The sequence below is a fragment of the Pristiophorus japonicus genome, chromosome 16 (genome assembly GCF_044704955.1).
Source record: "Pristiophorus japonicus isolate sPriJap1 chromosome 16, sPriJap1.hap1, whole genome shotgun sequence".
Taxonomy (NCBI): Eukaryota; Metazoa; Chordata; class Chondrichthyes; family Pristiophoridae; genus Pristiophorus; species Pristiophorus japonicus.
In genome coordinates this window covers 36,867,799-36,891,402 of record NC_091992.1, presented here as the reverse complement: position 1 = coordinate 36,891,402, position 23,604 = coordinate 36,867,799, and the positions used below count along the sequence as shown (strand labels likewise).

Sequence of the window (23,604 nt, the reverse complement as noted above, 5' to 3'; positions counted from 1 at the left end):
GTCGAGCCACTGTGTCACGGGAAATTAATCTGAATGACCCTGTGTATGTGCTAAACTATGGACATGGTCCCAAATGGATCGCGGGCACGGTGATAGCTAAAGAAGGGAGTAGGGTGTTTGTAGTCAAACTAGACAATGGACAAATTTGCAGAAAGCATCTGGACCAAACGAGGCTGCGGTTCACAGACTGCCCTGAACAACCCACAGCAGACACCACCTTTTTCGAGCCCACAACACACACCCAAAGGATCAACGACACCACGCCGGACCATGAAATCGAATCCATCACGCCCAACAGCCCAGCAAGGCCAGGCTCACCTAGCAGCCCTGCAGGGCCAACAACACGCCAGCCCAGCGAGGGCACAGCCAACACACCAGAACTAGACATTTGTACTGAGGCGGTCCACCAGGGAAAGAAAGGTTCCCGACCGCCTCACCTTGTAAATAGTTTTCACTTTGACTTTGGCGGGGAGTGATGTTGTGTATCTTTAAAGCATGCATTCCCATGTTTCGCCACCAGGGAGTGCATCCCCTGAAGTCCCAAGGGATCCCAGCATCACTTGGGAGCACTGTATATAAGCCAGCCCCTAAGGCTTGTTCCTCACTCTAGAGTGTCTAAATAAAGACTGAGGTCACGGTTACTTTAATCTTCCTGTGTGCAGTCTCATCTGTGTTAGGAACACAACAATATTAATGACTTAGATGAAGGGACCGAGTGTAATCCAAGTTTGTTGATGATACATAGAAACATAGACATAGAAACATAGAAAATAGGTGCAGGAGTAGGCCATTCAGCCCTTCTAGCCTGCACCGCCATTCAATGAGTTCATGGCTGAACATGCAACTTCAGTATCCCCTTCCTGCTTTCTCGCCATACCCCTTGATCCCCCGAGTAGTAAGGACTTCATCTAACTCCCTTTTGAATATACTTAGTGAATTGGCCTCAACTACTTACTGTGGTAGAGAATTCCACAGGTTCACCACTCTCTGGGTGAAGAAGTTTCTCCTCATCTCGTTCCTAACTGGCTTACCCCTTATCCTTAGACTGTGACCCCTGGTTCTGGACTTCCCCAACATTGGGAACATTCTTCCTGCATCTAACCTGTCTAAACCCATCAGAATTTTAAACGTTTCTATGAGGTCCCCTCTCATTCTTCTGGACTCCAATGGATACAAGCCCAGTTGATCCAGTCTTTCTTGATAGGTCAGTCCCACCATCCCGGGAATCAGTCTGGTGAATCTTCGCTGCACTCTCTCAATAGCAAGAATGTCCTTTCTCAGGTTAGGAGACCAAAACTGTACACAATACTCCAGGAGTGGCCTCACCAAGGCCCTGTACAACTGTAGCAACACCTCCCTGCCCCTGTACTCAAATCCCCTCGCTATGAAGGCCAACATGCCATTTGCTTTCTTAACCGCCTGCTGTACCTGCATGCCAACCTTCAATGTCTGATGTACCATGACACCCAGGTCTCGTTGCACCTCCCCTTTTCCTAATCTGTCACCAATCAGATAATAGTCTGTCTCTCTGTTTTTACCACCAAAGTGGATAACCTCACATTTATCCACATTACACTTCATCTGCCATGCATTTGCCCACTCACCTAACCTAACCTATCCAAGTCACTCTGCAGCCTCATAGCATCCTCCTCGCAGCTCACACTGCCACCCAACTTAGTGTCATCTGCAAATTTGGAGATACTACATTTAATCGCCTCGTCTAAATCATTAATGTACAATGTTAGCAGCTGGGGCCCCAGCACAGAACCTTGCGGTACCTCACTAGTCACTGCCTGCCATTCTGAAAAGTCCCCATTTACTCCTACTCTTTGCTTCCTGTCTGCCAACCAGTTCTCAATCCACGTCAGCACACTACCCCCAATCCCATTGCTTTAACTTTGCACATTAATCTCTTGTGTGGGACCTTGTCGAAAGCCTTCTGAAAGTCCAAATATACCACATCAACTGGTTCTCCTTTGTCCACTTTACTGGAAACATACTCAAAAAATTTCAGAAGATTTGTCAAGCATGATTTCCCTTTCACAAATCCATGCTGACTTGGACCTATCATGTCACCATTTTCCAAATGCGCTGCTATGACATCCTTAATAATTGATTCCATCATTTTACCCACTACTGAGGTCAGGCTGACCGGTCTATAATTCCATGTTTTCTCTCTCCCTCCTTTTTTAAAAAGTGGGGTTACATTGGCTACCCTCCACTCGATAGGAACTGATCCAGAGTCAATGGAATGTTGGAAAATGACTGTCAATGCATCCGCTATTTCCAAGGCCACCTCCTTAAGTACTCTGGGATGCAGTCCATCAGGCCCTGGGGATTTATCGGCCTTCAATCCCATCAATTTCCCCAACACAATTTCCCGACTAATAAAGATTTCCCTCTTTTATATCCGGAAGATTGTTTGTGTCCTCCTTAGTGAATACCGAACCAAAGTACTTGTTCAATTGGTCTGCCATTTCTTTGTTCCCCGTTATGACTTCCCCTGATTCTGACTGCAGGGGACCTACGTTTGTCTTTACTAACCTTTTTCTCTTTACATACCTATAGAAACTTTTGCAATCCGCCTTAATGTTTCCTGCAAGCTTCTTCTCGTACTCCATTTTCCCTGCCCTAATCAAACCCTTTGTCCTCCTCTGCTGAGTTCTAAATTTCTCCCAGTCCCCGGGTTCGCTGCTATTTCTGGCCAATTTGTATGCCACTTCCTTGGCTTTAATACTATCCCTGATTTCCCTAGATAGCCACGGTTGAGCCACCTTCCCTTTTTTATTTTTACGCCAGACAGGAATGTACAATTGTTGTAGTTCATCCTTGCGGTCTCTAAATGTCTGCCATTGCCCATCCACAGTCAACCCCTTAAGTATCATTCGCCAATCTATCCTAGCCAATTCACGCCTCATACCTTCAAAGTTACCCTTCTTTAAGTTCTGGATCATGGTCTCTGAATTAACTGTTTCATTCTCCATCCTAATGCAGAATTTCACCATATTATGGTCACTCTTCCCCAAGGGGCCTCGCACAATGAAATTGCTAATTAATCCTCTCTCATTACACAACACCCAGTCTAAGATGGCCTCCCCCCTAGTTGGTTCCTCGACATATTGGTCTAGAAAACCATCACTTATACACTCCAGGAAATCCTCCTCCACCGTATTGTTTCCAGTTTGGCTAGCCCAATCTATGTGCATATTAAAGTCACCCATTATAACTGCTGCACCTTTATTGCATGCACCCCTAATTTCCTGTTTGATGCCCTCCCCAACATCACTACTACTGTTTGGAGTTCTGTACACAACTCCCACTAACGTTTTTTGCCCTTTGGTGTTCTGCAGCTCTACCCATATAGATTGCACATCATCCAAGCTAATGTCTTTCCTAACTATTGCATTAATCTCCTCTTTAACCAGCAATGCTACCCCACCTCCTTTTCCTTTTATTCTATCCTTCCTGAATGTTGAATACCCCTGGATGTTGAGTTCCCAGCCCTGATCATCCCGGAGCCACGTCTCCGTAATCCCAATCACATCATATTTGTTAACATCTATTTGCACAGTTAATTCATCCACCTTATTGCGGATACTCCTTGCATTAAGACACAAAGCCTTCAGGCTTGTTTTTTTAACACCCTTTGTCCTTTTAGAATTTTGCTGTACAGTGGCCCTTTTTGTTCTTTGCCTTGGGTTTCTTTGCCCTCCACTTTTCCTCATCTCCTTTCTGTCTTTTGCTTTTGCCTCCTTTTTGTCTCCCTCTGTCTCCCTGCATTGGTTCCCATCCCCCTGCCATATTAGTTTAACTCCTCCCCAACAGCACTAGCAAACACTCCCCCTAGGACATTGGTTCCGGTCCTGCCCAGGGGCAGACTGTCCGGTTTGTACTGGTCCCACCTCCCCCAGAACCGGTTCCAATGCCCCAGGAATTTGAACCCCTCCCTGCTGCACCACTGCTGAAGCCACGTATTCATCTGCGCTATCCTGCGATTCCTACTCTGACTAGCACGTGGCACTGGTAGCAATCCCGAGATTACTACTTTTGAGGTCCTACTTTTTAATTTAGCTCCTAGCTCCTTAAATTCGTTTCGTAGGACCTCATCCTTTTTTTACCTGTGTCGTTGGTACCAATGTGCACCACGACAACTGGCTGTTCTCCCTCCCTTTTCAGAATGTCCTGCACCCGCTCCGAGACATCCTTGACCCTTGCACCAGGGAGGCAACGTACCATCCTGGAGTCTCGGTTGCGGCCGCAGAAATGCCTATCTATTCCCCTCACCATTGAATCCTCTATCACTATCGCTCTCCCATTCTTTTTCCTGCCTTCCTGTGCAGCAGAGCCAGCCACGGTGCCATGAACTTGGCTGCTGCTGCCCTCCCCTGATGAGTCATCCCCCCCAACAGTACTCAAAGCGGTGTATCTGTTTTGCAGGGGGATGACCACAGGGGACCCCTGCACTACCTTCCTTGCACTACTCTTCCTGCTGGTCTTCCATTCCCTATCTGGCTGTGGACCCTTCTCCTGCGGTAAGACCAACTCGCTACACGTGCTACTCACGTCATTCTCAGCATCGTGGATGCTCCAGAGTGAATCCACCCTCAGCTCCAACTCCGCAACGCGGACCGTCAGGAGCTCGAGGCGGATACACTTCCCGCACACGTAGTCGTCAGGGACACCGGAAGTGTCCCTGAGTTCCCACATGGTACAGGAGGAGCATAACACCCGACCGAGCTCTCCTGCCATGACTTAGCCCTTAGATACACTTAAATACACTTAAATTGGCAACACAATGTTAAAAGTTACTGACTAATATAAAAAAGAAAAAGAAAAACTACTCACCAATCACCAGCCAATCACTTACCCCCTAGGCTGTGACATCACCTTTCTGTTTCTTTCTACTTCTTTTTTGCCTTCTCCCTGTAGCTGCACAAGTACGCCTTTTATAGGCCTCTGGTGATCCCCGGACTCACGCCTCAGCGACCACGAACTCCCGCTGCCTCTCGCGGCCTTTTATAGGCCTCTGGTGATCCCCGGACTCACGCCTCAGCGACCACGAACTCCCGCTGCCTCTCGCGGCTTTTTATAGGCCTCTGCTGATCCCCGGACTCACGCCTCAGCGACCACAAACTCCCGCTGTCTCTCGCGGCCTTTTATAGGCCTCTGGTGATCCCCGGACTCATGCCTCAGCGACCACGAACTCCCGCTGCCTCTCGCGGCCTTTTATAGGCCTCTGCTGATCCCCGGACTCACGCCTCAGCGACCACGAACTCCCGCTGCCTCTCGCGGCCTTTTATAGGCCTCTGCTGATCCCCGGACTCACGCCTCAGCGACCACGAACTCCCGCTGCCTCTCGCGGCCTTTTATAGGCCTCTGCTGATCCCCGGACTCACGCCTCAGCGACCACGAACTCCCGCTGCCTCTCGCGGCCTTTTATAGGCCTCTGCTGATCCCCGGACTCACGCCTCAGCGACCACGAACTCCCGCTGCCTCTCGCGGCCTTTTATAGGCCTCTGTTGATACAAAGCTAGGTGGGGAAATAAGCTGTGAGGAGGACACAAAGAGATTGCAAAGGGATATAGACCTCTTAAATGAGTGGGCAGTAAGATAGTAGATGGAGTATAATGTGGGGAAATGTGAGGTTATTCACTTTGGTGAAAAGAATAGAAAACAGAATACTTTTTAAATGGTGAGAAACTATTAAGTGTTGGTTAAGAGAGATTTTGGTGTCAGAGGAGCCAAAATTTATGAGTTTTGGAGTGGAACGCCTAGTACAGTAAGTAGATCCATTTTCAGAACTTTGAAATTTTTTTCAAAGTCCTCGAGGAAATGGATCATAATGGGGGAAGGCCTTAGACTCAAAGCCAGGCTGACTGGCTGAAAATGGGTTGCTCCGGGCCTCCGCCGCTGTCAATCAGTGGTGGAGTCGTGGTGACATCACAGCGTGTGTGCGTCACCATGTTCTCTCCCTTCCATTATAGGGGAGAGAATCTATCATTTGTTTTATTTTGCCCACTGGGCCACCAGGGAGGGTTTCAGCCGGGCCAGCAGCCTGGCATCGAAGAGGGGGTGCCAAGCTGCCCATTGGCGGCCCGGCTGAACCCGGAGGCAGTATTTTGCCGGCCAATCAGCAAATGGGCCGGCAAAAATTTCTCCACTGTGGCCGTGGCAGTGGGCCCTCCCCTTTAAGGGCCGCTGTGCTGCAGGGCTGCAATCAGCTCGGAGATGGTGCACTGGCAGAAAAACCTGCCGGGGGCACCGCGTCGAGGAGGATGGACTGATGGAGCTGGAAATCGCTGGTATGTATTTTTTTATTGCTTTAAATTGGCGGTGCAACTACTTGGGCAGAATGGGGTCCAGGCCGAAAAATCCCTGACCTGAATTTGGGGTCGGCCTGTTGACCCCAAAGCGCTGGCCATTCAATTTTTAGGAATTGCTGCCGCAAACATGCATTAACGAATCTCTTTGAGACCCTGAATTTTGGCCCCAGAGAGTTAGCATTCAGGTACAGCAAGCAATTAGGAAGGCAAGTGGCATGTTGGCATTTGTTGCAAGGGGGTTGGAGTACAAGAGTAAGGAAGTCTTGTTACATTTGTACAGGGCTTTGGTGAGACCACACCTGGAGTACTATGCACAGTTCTAGTCTCTTTATCTGAGGAAGGATATACTTCCCTTGGAGGCAATGCAATAAAGGTGCACTAGATTGATTCCTGGAATTCCGAGATTGGAACCAGTGGAAGTGGTGTATTTGAATTTCCAGAAGACATTTGACAAGGTGCCACATAAAAGGTTTCTGCACAAGATGAAAGTTCACAGGATTGGGGGTAATATATTAGCATGGATAAAGGATTGGCTAACGAACAGAAAACAGAGAGTCGGGATAAATGGTTCATTTTCGGGTTGGCAATCAAAAACTAGCGGTGTACTGTTGGGATCAGTGCACCGTAGGGATCAGTGCTGGGACCCCAACTATTTACAATCTATATTAATGACTTGGAAGAAGGGACTGAGTGTAATGTAGCCAAGTTTGCTGATGATACAAAAATGGGAGGAAAAGCAATGTGTGAGGAGGACACAAAAAATCTGCAAAAGGACATAGACGGGCTAAGTGAGTGGGCAAAGATTTGGCAGATGGAATATAATGTCAGAAAGTGTGAGGTCATGCACTTTGACAAGAAAAATCAAAGAGCAAGTTATTATTTAAATGGAGAAAGATTACAAAATGCTGCAATACAGTGTGACCTGGGGGTACTTGTGCATGAAACACAAACGGATAGTACGTAGGTACAGCAAGTGATCAGAAAGGCCAATGGGATATTGGCCTTTATTGCAATTGGGATGGAGTATAAAAGCAGGGAAGTCTTGCTACAGCCATACAGGGTACTGGTGAGGCCACACCTGGAATACTGCGTGCAGTTTTGGTTTCCATATTTACGAAAGGTTATACTTGCTTTGGAGGCAGTTCAGAGAAGGTTCACTAGGTTGATTCCGGAGATGAGGGGGTTGACTTATGAGGAAAGGTTGAGTAGGTTGGGCCTCTACTCATTGGAATTCAGAAGAATGAGAGGTGATCTTATCGAAACGTTTAAGATTATGAGGGGGCTTGACAAGGTGGATGCAGAGAGGTTTCCACTGATGGGGGTGACTAGAACTAGAGGGCCTGATCTTAGAATAAGGGGCCACCCATTTAAAACAGAGATGAGGAGAAATTTCTTCTCTCAGAGGGTTGTAAATCTGTGGAATTTGCTGCCTCAGAGAGCTGTGGAAGCTGGGACATTGAATAAATTTAAGACAGAAATAGACAGTTTCTTAAATGATAACGGGATAAGGGGTTTTGGGGAGTGGGCAGGGAAGTGGAGCTGAGTCCATAATCAGATCAGCCGTGATCTTATTGAATGGCGGAGCAGGCTCGAGGTGCCGTATGGCCTACTCCTGCTCCTATTTCTTATGTTCTTATGTTATGAGAGGTTTGTCCTATGAGGAGAGATTGATTAAATTGGGCCAATACTCTCTGGGATAATCTGATTGAAACATATAAGATTCTGCAGGGGATTGATAGATGCTGATAGGTTGTTTCCCCTGGCTAGAGTGTCTAAAAATAGGATATATAGTCTCAGGGTAAGGGGTCAGCCATTTAACACGATGAGGAGGAATTTCTTCACTCAGAGGGTTGTGAATCTTTGGAATTCTCTGCTCCAAAGTGCTGTAGATGCTAAATCGTTGAGTATATTCGAGCTGAGATAGATAGATTTTTGGACTCTAGGGGAATCAAGGGATATGGAGATCGGCGGGAAAGTGGAGTTCAGGTCGAAGATCAGCCATGATCTTATTGAATGGCGAAGCAGGCTCGAGGAGCTGAATGGCCTACTCCTGTTCCTAATTCTTATGTTCTTAGAAATCATGGCTGATCTCTAGCTCAACTCCATTTACTCGTGTTTGCTCCATATCTCTTGATACCCTTACCTAACAAAAATCTAGCTATCTCATCTTGAAAATTTCCATTGACCCAACATCTACAGCTTTCTGGGGAAGAGAGTTCCAGATTTCCAATACCTTTTGTGTGAGCAGTGCTTCCTGCTTTCACGTCTATATGGCCAAGCTCTAATTTTAAGATTATGCCCCCTTGCTCGGAAAACCCCGACCCGAGGATATAACTTCTCTGTATCCACCCTATCAAATCCCTTTATCCCTTTAAAGACATTGATTAGATCAGCAGTCAACCTTATAAACTCAAGGGAATAGAAGTCATGTTTATGCAACCTGTCCTCATAATTTAATCATTTAAAACTTGGCATCATTCTGATCAATCTGTGATGTACCCCCTCCAAGGCCAATATATCCTTTGTGAGGTCCAGTGCCCAAAACTGAAAACAGTACTTCAGATAAGGTTTGACCAAGGTTCTATATAACTGAAACATCACTTCCACCCCATTGAATTCCAATCCCCTCGAGATTAAAGCCAAAGTTCCATTAGTCTTTTTGACTACTTTTTGTACCTGCTTTTATTGATTTTTGTACATGGAGACTTAAATCCCTTTGCTCCTCCATAGCTCATGGTCTCTCGCGATTAAAAAGTATTCTGATTTGTCTTTCTCGGATCCAAAGTGGATGACCTTGCACTTTCCTGCGTTGAGCTCCAACTTCCATAGTTTTGCTCACTTACTTAATCTGTATATGTTCCATTGCAACTTCCTGCTCCTATCTACACAATTTACTGTGCCTCCTAACTTATATACAACTCTCTATTCCTTCATCTAAGTCATGAATATTTATGGTGAAAAGTTGAGGCCACAGTGCGGATCACTGGGAACGCCACTTGTCACATTCCCTGCGCTTCTTCAAATAATGCCATGGGATCGTTTATGACTACCTGAGAGGGCAGATGGGGGCCTCGGTTTAACAAACATCACACAATAGCTGTGCTTAATATTTTAGTTTATTAATATATTTGCCGAGACTATTTCATGGCTGCATGTCTGCATCGAATAAAAACTGCTGAAACCTTACAATCTGCACATCCTTTAAAAATCATTAATACAAATGAACTCTGTCTCCAGTGAAACTAAACCCTTACAATGTACTTCAAAGAAAGGAACAGTTCAGTGTCAGCATTTTGATCCTTTGCAATGACTTTCCTCTTGAGATTTGTGGTCAGAATCCTTTAATATGTTACAGCCTTTCAAAATATACCCAAAGTCAACCATAACTCAATGTTATGGTGTGAATTACCTTAAGTAACTCACTCTTAGCGTTGCAGCTTTGTAACTATTCCCGTGTCTACTTACATCCATGGGGATATTCCATGCAATATAAACATGGGATTTGTAATCATCCATCCATACTTCAGCCACGCGTAGTGAATTTCTCTTTGTGTAGAACCCAATGTCATTGTTGTATGGTTTTTTCATGCGTTCTATGTGAGCCACCCTGGAGCAAGGGAGCACTTCCATGCTTCCACCACAGAGCCAGACCTAAAATATTAAATGAGGAAAAAGGAGATGAGTCAGAAACACATAACCATTTCTCCTAGTTATTACAAGCATTTTCCAGACAGGAATCATTAGCCTATTTTATAAATGCTTTTATGTTGGACATTGTCAAACATAAAATTGGATCATTTCAAATTATGTAGATAAGCTCAGCAGCTATCAAATTTGAACCATCCTGATGCTAATGTCCATACAATGGGGGTAATTTGAACTCCCCCACTCCCGGGCGGGAACATTTCAGGCGAGCAGTTAAAATGGAGCGGCTCCATTTCCCACACCCTTCCTTCTGACCTCCGATGTTACCGCCGCTGGTTTTGGCAGCGAATGAGACTCAGGCTGGACCTTCCTGCATAAATGCAAATTGGGGTCCTATGGAGTTGGTAACCAGTTGATATTTTGACTGAGTCGGGAAGCCCCCGCGCCAGGTTCAAGCAGGTCAGAAGGATGCAGAGTGAAAAAGGTGAGCGAAAAAAATTCTTTCATGCGGCCAGGAGTGCTCCTCCAGGCCCTATGAGTAAAGTAGAGGCCTCCTCTGCCCCAGACTCTCCCTTTCACTCCCGCAAGACCCTTTCTGAAACCCTCGCCCTGCCCCACATCTGGAAACTGGTGGACATCCCAAGGGCCACCTGATCTTCACCTGCAGCCGCTCCACACCCTCTTCCTGACCGAAAAGGGTAGAAAATGGACTGGTGGCATTTATGTGAGGCTCGGGAGTTAAACTAGCCTGTGCCTGAAACTTAGGCCAGTGAGTACGAAGCACTCACTCCACTCCTGCCAAACCGAAACCCGCTCTGGGTTAAAATCACGCCAAAGTGTGAAAACTGTTTTCTGATAACATCAATTCTGCTTTGTGGAATATAAAGAAAAAACTGTAACAGTTAGTGACAACTTAGAGTGAGTATCATATATTTTCCGAGGAGAGTTAATTCTATCCATTTCCTCCAGAGTTCTCCCTTGAACTCTTTGGGATAGACTCCAACTGTTTTTCCACCAAATTACCACTCAGGCACTGTTCCAAGGGACTGTTCAGTGCACTTTAGGAGCATTAAGAGGAGCATTTTAGGCCAGTTTAAATGATTACATTATTATTTTTCACAACATATCAAAACTTGGCTGCATGGTACCAGTGTGTGAGTGTCTGCTGAACTCCATCTGTGGCAAGAAGTGCCAATTGTTTCAACTGAGTGGATTACTACTGACTTTGGCACTTAAGTGAAAACATTAGTTGCTATGAACAACATTGCTATCACCCACTAAAATTGTCATCATGATGCACTTCATTCACAAGTCTTATCAGTATCAGCTGTGCACTGTTGATCAATATAGTCATTTACTAGCACAATAGATACTGGATTTTAGCATATTTACCATTCTGCTTTTCAATTGGAAAATAACTCTCCTATAACATATCCATTCCTTCATTGCCGCTGGGTCAAATTTCTGGAGTCCCCTATCTAAAAACGTCATCATTTCAAGGTCTATAGAAGTTTAAAGAGAAGGCCTACCACCAGCTTTTCAGGACAACCACAATTGGGCAATACATGAAGCCTTGCCTACATCCCAAATTAAGCTAGAAGAAAATTGAATGGTTTGCATGACTTTTCATGTAGTCCAGGAACAAGACTTGTGTTTTCTCAGCAGCTTGTCAAACAAGGCCACAATGTTCCATGACTGGGCAGAGAGGAGCATTGATGTTGCTGATGGTGACCAGCTTTCTTGACAACTTCCCATCTTCTGGCACCTTTTCTAGCAACTTCACCATGTGCTTGCCCCAATATAAGTCAGGTGTGATTATTGAGCCCTGGAGGCGAATGATTGCAACTGCAGAGATGCGTATTACATACGGCTTCCCAATGGAGGATGGTTTGATCAGCAGAAAAGCATACACATCACCACCTTTGGTGCCGCGCACCAAGTTGTGGATGAAGATGAGAAACAGAATGAAGCCAAGCATACCTCCCTCAATTTTGGGAAGTGGAAACATTCTGTTGCAGTCGGAGGATGCTCTTTTGACCAAGGGAGACAGAGTAGAGGGAGCTTTATTCTGCATTGTGCCTGCTATACCCAATCCGGGAGTATTGGAAACTGACACTGAATGCTCAAAGTGAAAAAGCATTCTATTGCCTTCATAGAAAAACATCACCCTAACAAACACCCAAAAAATCACCAATAAATAATAATATACAGGTATTATCATTCTTGCCAAATTAACATGAAAATCATCAGAGATTAAAGTATATTAAAGCACTTTCTAGAGTCAGTCATATCATCAGGCCCCTTTCACAATGAATTACTATTTGAACTGTAGTTACTGCAGATTTGTAGGTGAACATGCCAGTCAACTTGTGTGTAGCAAGGGCTTTCAAACAGCAATGAGATGAATAACCAGTGAATGTGTTGATGGTTGAGGGATGAATGTTGGTCAGGACATTGAGGGAGCTCCCACTTCTTCAAAAAAGCGCAGAGGGGTTATCTGTGGGCACCTGAGTTTCCAGTCAGGGCTTCAATGTAGTGTTGCAATCCAAAAGATGGCACCTCCAACAATGCAGCACTCCACTGGAGTGTCAGCCCACAACACTTGCTCAAATCTGCAGAGGTTAGAACCCATAAACTTCAGACTCAGAGGCAAGAACTCTTCTCTAAACTTGAGTGGATATCTCGGACTGTGACCAGGAGTTCTCCAAGTCAGCTCCAATATATTTTCCACTGAGGAATACGTGGGAGAATCTCAGTTCCTGAAGCATTGAAACCAAAGATGACTTTAAAAGGAATTTATTTTAATAGCAACAGATTTACAGAATTGTAAACATGTCTTTGAATTATCTGGATAGGATAAAACAGGCAGAATAAACATAGCCCGTGGGGCACAGAGGAATTAATTGAATTTGCTACGGATCAGTGTTAATTTTTCTATTGGGTTATAGATTTCCTCATCACAGCATTAGGCATGGATTCTGCTTTATGAAACCAGAGTACAGGAGTCAATATTGCCATAGCTTCCTGATGCTGTTCATGTAAAACAAGCATTGTCTGATCCAGAGTTTTTTTCTAGATCACACAGCTGATAGTCATGTTCATGACTTAATGGCAAGATTAAAATAAGTTCCTCCTCCCTTTATGCCATCTTTATATTGGCCCTTACCACTGAGTGTCTTTCTTAGGTGGTGACAGCACAACGCAGTCTTCCGTGAATCTCTCTGTGGACTCTGTCACTTTAATCAACAGACAAGGGGTTTACTTCAACGACAGAGAACTGACATTTTATGCTGAATATTTCAACGTCACGGAGTTCAGGTTCTCAGATTTCCTTCAAGATGAAGCTCATCATCTTGTTAATGGAATCCAAACTTGACTTATCAAAAAAACACAATTGGAGGCTAGACAAATTCTCAGTATTGATTTCAACATCAATTCTTGCGTTTTGTCCCTTTTCCTAATTTGATGTACTTGAGCCAGCCTAAATTGCACTTAAATAAACAAAATATCGAATTCCACTTGAATCATTCCCATCAGATAATTAGCTTTGCATAGAACTTAATCCACGACCTCACAGCAGCCACTTTAGTAACAAGAGCTTTCATTAAAAAACAGTGAAATGGTTCAAAGAGTGCTCAAAAGTAAGACTCAAAGCAGAGTTCTGTACACTGTCCTTAAAAGACATGGCCTGGTTTTTCCAGTGCATCATCCTATTTGAAGACCTGAAGGGCCTGTGATCGTGTGAGAATGAGAACTTGAATGGGCAGCTTCCCATTTGGATAGTCAATGGTATAGTTTCAGTTAACAGAGCTTATCTGCACTTGATGTGGCAATGTAATCTGTGTAACTGACACTGTGGTTACCTAACCTCTGCCAGAAATTGTTTCAGGGAGATGTAAAAGGCTTATTGCAAAGAGGATTTGAGTATAAGAGTAAATACATCTTACTGCAATTATATAGGGCCCTGGTGAGAGTGCACCTGGAGTATTGTGTATCTACGGAAGAATATGCTTGCCATTGAGGGAATGCAACGAAGATTCACCAGACTGATTCCTGGGATGGGGGGATTGTCTTATGAGGTGAGATTGAGTATATTCTCTAGAGTTTCGAAGAATGATAGGTGATTTCATTGAAACATACAAAATTCTTACAGGGCTTGAAAGGGTAGATTCATGGAGAATGTTTCCTCTGGCTCAGGAGTCTAGAACAATGGGTCATAAGAACTTAAGAAATAGGATCAGGTGTAGGCCATTTGGCCCCATGAGCCTGCTCCACTATTTAATAAGACCATGGCTGATCTGATCATGGACTCAGCTCCACTTCCCTGCCCGCTCCCCATAACCCTTTATTCCCTTTTCGCTCAAAAATCTGCCAATCTCCGCCTTAAATATATTCAATGACCCAGCCTCCGCAGTTCTCTGGGGCAGAGAATTCCATAGATTTACAACCCTCTGAGAGAAGAAATTCCTCCTCATCTCAGTTTTAAATGTGCGGCCCCTTATTCTGAGTCTATGGGCCCGGACTTCGTCAATGCCAAGGCCCACCCAAATGCTGCCCAAAGAACCGACGAGAGACCTGGCGGTACTTTGCCAAGAAGATTCCTCAAAAAGATATGCCAGTACCGCCCGGCTGCAAAATAACGACTTAGCGGACAGGAGCTCCCAATCTTGGCAGAAAATGCAATCCTCGCCAGAGGATTGAGTCAGGCCCAGGGAGGGGAGAGCACATAAAAATAAAAATTTTCACAAAAAAAAAACCCACTGGAAGACCGTCAGGGAACCCCATACACATAAATCGCTGAAAAAAAAAGAATTTCACGAACCTTTTTTTGCAGGTCTTCTTACTTACCGTTGGGGTTAGACCCACCTTCACGCAGTGGTCCTTCCCCCTGCTGCCGCCGACTCCCGCCCGCACCAAACTGGCAGCTCACCGGGCGGGAGGACACTTACGTGCCTTGCGTGCCAGCGGTTGTCAGCAGGGGTTCCCAGCGGCCCTCCCCTCCCGAAAATGGCACCGAGGGGAGATCACCCAAAAAACTCGGCCACCGAGATCGGGCCCACTTTTCCCTAGTTTTAGTTTCCTCTATGAGTGGAAATATCCTCTCTGCATCTACCTTGTTGGGCCCCCTCATTATCTTATATGTTTTGATAAGATCACCTCTCATTCTTCTGAACTCCAATGAGTGTAGGCCCAACCTACTCAACCTAGCTTCATAAGTCAACCCCCTCATCGCCAGAATAAATCTAGTGAACCTTCTCTGAACAGCCTTCAATGAAAGTATATCCTTCCTTAAATACGGAGACCAAAACTGTAGTACTCTAGGTGTGGCCTCACCAATACCCTGTACAGTTGTAGCAGGACTTCTCTGCTTTTATACTCTATCCCCCTTGCAATAAAGGCCAATATTCCATTTACCTTCCTGATTACTTGCTGTATCTGCATACTAACTTTTTGTGTTTCATGCAGAAGGGCCCCCAGGTCCCTCTGTACTGCAGCACTTTGCAATTTTTCTCCATTTAAATTATAATTTGCTTTTCTATTTTTTGTGCCAAAGTGGATAACCTCCCATTTTCCCACATTATGCTCCATCTGCCACATTTTTGCCCACTCACTTAGCCTGTCTATATCCCTTTGCAGATTTTTTGTGTCCTCTGCACAATTTGCTTTCCCACCCATCTTTGTATCATCAGCAAACTTGGCTACATTACACTCTCAGTCTCAGAGTAAGGGGTCGGACATTTGGGACTGAGATGAGGAGAAACTTCTTCCGTCAGAGGATGGTGAACATTTGGAATTCTCTACCCCGAAGGGCAGTGGAGGCTTAGTCTTTGAGTACATTCAAGACAGAGATCAATAGATTTTTGGATATTAAGGGAATCAAGGGATATGGGGATAGGCAGGAAAGTGGAGTTGAGGTCGATGATCAGCCATGATCTTATTGAGTGGCAGAGCCGAATGGCCTACTCCTGCTCCTAATTTTATGTTCTGATGATACAAGGGTGTACGTACTCTTTTGGTCTCAAAACCAGAGGGTGTGGGGTGGGATCAATTTTCATCTTGCTACCATCCTTATTTTTAGGACAAATTTCGCATCTGAAATTGCGCCTGAGGTCCACTTGACTCGATCTTCAAGCATATCACAATATGGGCAGCCAGTGCTCCCATCTGAAACAGACAGGAGCCTTATTGCAATTGGGGTCCTTATTGCAGTTGTTGAACGGAACCTTGTCAAATGCCTTTTGGAAGTCCATCGAGGCAACTTCCCCATTCACCACCGTAGTGACCGCCTCAAAATAATTCAACGAGATTAGCCAGACATGACCTATCCTTAACAAATCCACATTGACTCTCTTTGATCAGCATATACTTGTCCAAATGCTCAGTCACTCTGTCCCTGATTATAGATTCCAGTAACTTCCCCACAATTGATTTTAAGTTACCTGTTTTCTCCCTCCCTCCCTTTTTAAATAATGGAATGGCATTTATAATTTTCCAATCTAAAGTCACAATTCCTGAATTGAGAGCTTTGGAAAATTATGATGAACATATCTGCAATTCCCTCACCTATTTTCAATAATACTCTGGGATGAAACCATCATCTCCTGGAGATTTGTCTGCCTTAAGTACCATTATTTTCTCAATGGTATTTTGCTCTTTTTCTCCACTGTAAAAATGGATATGAAGTACTCATTTAACCAGTCTGCCATTGTCCATTATAGTCTCATAGGAACGTAAGAAATAGGAACAGGAGTAGGCCACCTGGCCCCTCGAGTCTGCTCCGCCATTTAATAAGATCATGGCTGATCTGATTATGGATTCAGCTCCACTTCCCTGCTCTCACACCATTACCCCTTATTCCCTTTTCGCTCAAATATCTGTCTATCTCCACCTTAAATATATTCAGTGACCCAGCCTCCACAGTTCTCTGGGGCAGAGAATTCCATAGATTTACAACCCTCTGAGAGAAGAAATTCCTCCTCAGCTCAGTTTTAAATGTTCGGTCCCATATTCTGAGACTATGTCCCCTAGTTTTAGATTCCCCTATGAGTGGAAATATCCTCTCTGCATCCACCTTATGAAGCCCCCTCATTATTTCATCTGCATCTGTCTTTAATGAGGTTTGAGACTGGATGGAAGGACTCTTTGCCACATCCATATTAGCACTTCTACTCAAGACCTGAGCATATCTGGTCAAAAAGTAATTCATTTACTGTTTTTTGAGATCCAGTAATAAAGTTAATATCAATCACTTTATCTCACCAAGAGTTTGAGGGAACGAATCATAAAATAATTAGAAGAAACTGTGTCTGCTTTGTACGTTACGGTTCTGACTATAAAATGATTGAACATTAAAATAAGTGAAATTGTATCTGTCTGCATTTGTGCACAATTATATCATTTAATATGAACTATAAAATGGAATAAATTCCATGACATGCATTTTAATGCAATAAATTCCACACATGAACAATAATGTATTTAGTATTCTGTGAAAAATAGTTGAAACTAAAGTTCAACATTGTTAGAAGCTCCTCAGCACTTTCTTATCTTGACCAGAATTCCCTCAACATAACTGATTGTTTTCCTGTATAGGTTCCCATTTCTACATTTTTTGATGCGAGGTTTGAGACTGGATGGAAGGATTCTTTGCCACATCCATATTGGCACTTCTACTTAAGACCTGAGCATAGCTGGTCAAACAGCAATTAATTTACTGTTTTTTGATATCTAGTAATAAAGTTAATATCAACCACTTTATCTCACCAAGAGTTTGAGGGAACGAATCAGAAAATAATTGCTTTCATGAGCATGGAAGAAAATCTTTAAAGACTTTGGAAATATTTTATAAATATGTTTCTCTCCCTTTGTAATTGCACTTGTTTCTCTTTGCATAATGGGGATAATTCAACCACGCTGCACCTGTATTTTAAATGCCAAATAAATGATAGCACAATTAATTTCTGGACGCAACTTCTGGTGCCCGGCCATTTGGGCACAAGCTCAATTTCTCCCCCATTATTTTTCTGACAGCCTCTGTTCTTGCTTTGATTTTCCTGTTGCCCCATCTTCGTTTTCTCTTCACTGTTTCAGCTGCCTCTATGTTTCCCGTCTGCCATTCCCTGCCAACTCCCTTTGCTTCTCTTCCATTCCTGTTTCCCTACCCTTTACTTCTGTTCTTCGACTGCCGTCTCTTTACGCCCAATTTCATGATGGGGTGCAGCAAGACATTACATGAAAATGCCCACCGAGGTACGCCATGAGGTTCCAAAAAATACATAGGATTGGGAAGCCATTGTGGTAGTTTGGAAGTGTATGAGAAAGTTCATGGAAGCAGGCAGCAATTATAATCCCTTCTTGAATCCATATAAATCTATAGATTCCCATAAAATAACAATTTCAGTTTGCCTTTCTCAGACAGCTGGGGCAATTTAATAGATGGTGTACTGATAAAATCTTGACTACGTAAGAGCTTGGGGATAACAGAAGAGTACAGCTTGAGAACTGTACATACCGAGGAGCATCTGGAGAAGAGCAGGAAGACTCAGATGGTGAGTCACCTAGGTTGGACTTGTACTCGATTAGACTGAGAATGGTCTGTGGTGGTGGGGTAGGGAGAAAACTTAAAGGAGGAAAATAAATAAAAGAACAGAAATAGGTTTAAAAATCTGTAAGGGGGAAAAAAACACTACACTGAAATAACTCTCCCATTCAAAGTAAAAATCAGTTCCACCAACTGCAGGGAACAGAGTATTCGGCCGGAATTTTCTGTACCTGGGGAAGGGGTGATTGACGTGGTGGGTGGCAACTCCGTTGCCGTTTCCATCCCGCTGCAGGAAATGACTTTGCGATAATGGGGATTATTACTCGGCCCAATTAAATGGTGTGGGTCTGATGATGTCATCCATGACGCGTTTTATACCAGTTTATTTAAAGGAGCCAGGCCACATTACATTTGAAGATTCATCTCGGAGTATGCAGGCAGCACACTGGAGGTTTTAATTGCTCCAAACAGAGAGGTGGCTACACAGAGGCAGAGGGCTGTACCCAGGTTCTCCGATGACTCCCTTCATATGCTTGTGGAGGGAGTCACAACACACAGGGAGGTCCACTTCCCTTCCAATGGGCAGAAGAGACCTCCCCTGGAGACAAAAAGAGCCTGGTTCCAAATTGCAGAAGGGGTCAACAGCAGGGATGTGTTCAGGAGGACCTGGGTGCAGTGCCACAAACATTTCAATGATCTCATTAGATCTGGAAAGGTGAGTACAAAGCCACACTCAACCTCATCCTGCCGTGCCTCTCATCACATCCCCGTCACTCTGCCTTCCCAACCATACTCTTGCATATCATTACTCACACCATGTCCACCCATCCCTCTCTATCTATCTACAACCCCATCACATCCCCATCTTACTAGCCAGCCCTCACACTCAGCCTCATCCTAATGCAATCATACCAACTAACAACATGCAAGGAGCCTACTTGTCATTGCTATCCCAATCCATCATAGTCTCCCTCTAACGGTGTACTCATTCCATCACTCTCACTCAACCTTATCTTCTTTCCCTCTTTGCAGAAGAAAGCCCACAATAAGATGGACAGGGAGAGAACTGGAGGTGGCCCCCCATCATTTGCCACCCTCACAACAGCAGAGGAGGCTGCGTTGGAAGTATTGGGAGTGGCTGAGCAGCTGGAGGTGGGAGATGGAGAAAGCGGGTCATTTCAGCAACCTGGTGACAGAATTACATAACGTACAGCTACATGGCATACATCAGTCACTCATATGGGGGCTGATGTCATCAGTCCCTGATTGATCATCATACACTTAATGGTATGAGCACACATTCTTCATATGGTATATCTAACTCATCTCTAATCTCCCACAGGTCCATCAACAGCACCCCCACTGTCCAGGAGAAAGAGCAAGATGACTCCTCAGAGGAGCCTCTAACCTCTGAGGGCACAGCGTCACCAGACATGAGTGCACCAGCACCAGTGCAGAGACGCACACGTCAGTGGGTCCAACGCGAGATAGAGTAGTGTTGTCACTGGGTCGGTCACAAGTCACAAGTGAGTAAGAGCAGATGGTGGAGACAGGGACAGCAATGGATACTCCTCGCCAGAGGGCGCAGGACGCTCCTCGCTCAACTCAGCTGCATGCAGACACTGAGCCTCGAGGGCCATCCAGAAAGAGAGGGATCCTGGAGGTGCAGCAAGAAGTGCAGGAGGCTCTGACAGGTTTTGTGAGTGCGATGTCTGAAAATGTACAGAAAATGAAGGAGTCCATCTCCAACATGAGCACCACCATGTTGCAGGCAAAATCGACTGTAGGCTCTTCCATAAATAGGTGGCCACTCACAGGAGTACAAGCTATTTATGGAGAATAGATGGCTAACTATGCAGCATAGATGGCAGAGGCTCGTGGAATGTCAGCGTAGACGTGGGTCTTCATGGCCCCACTGATGTGCAGCAAGATGCTCTCCAGCTTCTTGCTGTCAGGGAAGTGCAGGTGGCCCATGAGAGGGATGACGGTGAGAGGGGAGAGGGAAGTGTGGGCTCCTCTCAAAATGCTCGCACTTCTTCCCCATTACCACCCCTTCAGTCAGAGCACCAGATGGCTCCTCAGATCGCAATGGGTGAGTCTACCCCTGCACAGCCATAGGAGGAGCAGACTTTGGCGGGGCCCTCACAGGCTCCAAAACCCAGAGGACTTCCACCAACAATGTCTAAGCAGTCGCAGTAGGGAAGTGAGCAGGCTGCCTCTACCTCTGCTGAAGCCACAGGAGCAGCACCACGTAGAAGCATGTGGAAGAGAAAGCTGACACACAAGTAGGTTCACCAAGGTAGCCACTTGGGTGTTTTAGTCCATGTTAATGGCAAGATTCTATTAATGTATTGTAAAACATTAAAATATTTATTTTCATCACTTTCGCACCTTGGAGACATTTGTGTGCATTTTGGAAGTGGCTTAGTGAGTTGCAGTGACTAGTGAGGCATAACGGAACCTCTAGCAATGGTGGTCAGTATGAAAGGAATGGTTTGGTTTTTGTAGGGATCCTTTATGGTGCTGTGGGGTGGTGCCAACCTGGCACAGCATATGGCAGCCATATGGGTGTACAGCATAAAGTTAAGTAAATCTGGGCCATCCCTGGCCTCCCAGACAGCAATGTGCTTGGGTGCTGATGCCCTCTGTCCTGTGCAGCATCAGGTGATTGCAGAGAAGGTTGGTGTGGTTGTTGGTGCTGCTGGTGTTGGGGCTCATCGTGGTCCTATTCTGAGGACCAAGATGAGACAGTATAAATGGCACCCATGCTGATGGAATAGATGGCAGGTCAAGTAAGTGTTGACAGAAGCAACATGTCAGCAGTGAGAAAGGTTGTTCCAGTGAAGTGACACTGGATGGAAACTTTGCTGGAAACACTTGCAGCCTGTAGAAAGTTAAATCTGTGCCGGCAATGTAGTCAGCAACAGCTTCTGCCTGAGGAAAGTGATCAGCTGTGAGGTTGGAGCTTTTATAGTACATTTGATGCTGTCAAGTAATCAGCTGGAGCAATGGCCAATCAACTTCCGCCTCAGGTTGACAGACGTGGTTCCCGAGCTGAGTGAATCCCGTGGCCACGCAGGGATTTTGAAAAATAGGGGCGGGTGGGGTGGTGATGGAAGGCTCTTAATTGTCTGAAAACAAGGTTATAATGATTTCAATTAGGTCTCCCATTTCTGCCGGTCAGGTTGCTACAGTACCAGCAAACGTGCCCGAGGGAAAGGGGTGTGGGATGATGACGGCAGGTTACTGACCCGCTCTGACTTTTTTCAAATTTCCTAACCGACCCGCCTCCGATCACGCCCGCATGGACCCCAGAAAATTACTACCTTAGTATTCAGATATTTTGCTGTATGTGTTGCTTATGTTGTTGCATCAAATTATTTCATTCTGTCCACATTATTCAACTATGCAGAGGTTATCACTCATCGTCCTGTGTGTGAGTGGCTGCCCAACATTTTAATGAGAGCACAGCCACCCCGTGTGATTCCTCAGAACAGCAATTATTACCTGGCTTTGATTTAATGATCCATGTGCTGGCACTGTGACGGCAGTGATGGATGGACTCAGTCAGATCCGCATACTGCAGGAGTGAAGCAACAGCTGGCTTGCATCATCCACCAGAGCTATTTTTGTACTTGTAAATAAAAGCTCCTCTTGTAAAACCACTGGAATTTTGAAGGATTCGTTTTGGGGCATGAAAAGTATTAGTTTAAACCGTTTAGAAATTTTCCATTAAATAAAGTCAGGTGAAGTTCAGTAATAAAACTCCATCCTCAACCCAACCAGGAATGGACAATCAGCTGAGCAGTAACCTATTAAACTTTAAAAAAAAATCTTCTGAATTTAAAACTGAAAAAATAAAAAACTACTGCTTAAAAGCTGCTGAGGTGCATCTGATGCTAGATTTGCAGCGACATCCAGTTGGACAACTGAACTCAAAACGACAATATAGTCTAGAAATGACTATTGGCAATGGCAGTGATGAACCCTTAACAAATTCAGATGTTATTCTATTTTCCGCTATTTTGATGCAAACCAGAACCAATGGATTAGCATCCGAACTAAATTAGCAAATAAAGAAATGTCATATAAACATGATTAAGCAATTGTCCGCTCGTATCGCCAACAGCAATTCTGAGGCTTACATTTGTAATTTTTTAAATAATTATTGTTTTGGTGCTACAACACTTTGATAGTTCCCAGCTATTCACTCATCGATGTGTATCTATATATCTATCTATCCATCTTTCTATCTATCAAACCACCGATCTATCTTTAAATACCAGTCACACTGTAGATGTAAAGCATTGTCTAATCAAATTTCTGACTCAAAATTTGGGGTCATCGGGCTGGATTTTATGAACCTCAGCTGGTCCGTGGCAGGTGACTTCGGTGGTGGATCCCGGCCTTGCTGCTGGCTCCAGCCCGCTGTGCAGAATGACTTTCCCTGATTGAGCTTGCTAAGCCCACTCAGTGCGTTTACCAGCCACTTGAAGGAAGCGGGTCTGATGACGTCATTTGATGGCACGTCATCAGCAGGTTTCCTTAAAGGGACACATGCAAATTTATTGAGGTGCTGTAAACACTGACAAGCAGAGGAGTAAATGCTGCACCCAGGCTCTCCCATGACTCCCTCCATATGCTTATCGAGGGAGTCACAGCACGCAGCGAGGAATCTCTTGCCTTCCAATGGGCGGAAGAAACCTCCCCAAGAGACCAACGCAGCCTGGTTGCACATTGCACAGGAGGGCACAAGAGGGATATCATCAGGAGGACCAGGCTGCAGTGGTGCAAACCTTTCAATGATTTCAGTAGATCACAAAATGTTACTGCAAAACCACACTCAACCTCATCCTGCTGTGCCACTCATCACATCCCATTACTCTGCCTTCCCTACCCTGCTCCTGCACATCCTTACTCACACCAACTTGCCTTGCACCTCTACCAATCCCTCCCTATCTACATTATCACTTCCTCATCTCACTAGGCACCCCTCAGCCTCATCCTAGTCCATTCATACCAAGTAACAGCACACAAGGGTATGCACTTGTGTATTTTAGCCAATGAAGTTTCTGTTAATGTGCTGTCAAACAT

The 23,604-nt window shown here is 45.0% G+C and overlaps 1 protein-coding gene across 2 annotated transcripts in view; it reads right to left on the bottom strand.

Moving 5' to 3' along the window:
* Nucleotides 1-23,604, bottom strand: part of galnt17 (polypeptide N-acetylgalactosaminyltransferase 17) — a 472,564-nt gene that overhangs the window by 63,112 nt on the left and 385,848 nt on the right. For both annotated transcript variants that reach the window (XM_070857213.1, XM_070857214.1), the window contains one exon: nucleotides 9,789-9,974. In XM_070857213.1, the coding sequence (XP_070713314.1) occupies nucleotides 9,789-9,974 (186 nt within the window). The remainder of the gene's footprint in view (nucleotides 1-9,788; nucleotides 9,975-23,604) is intronic.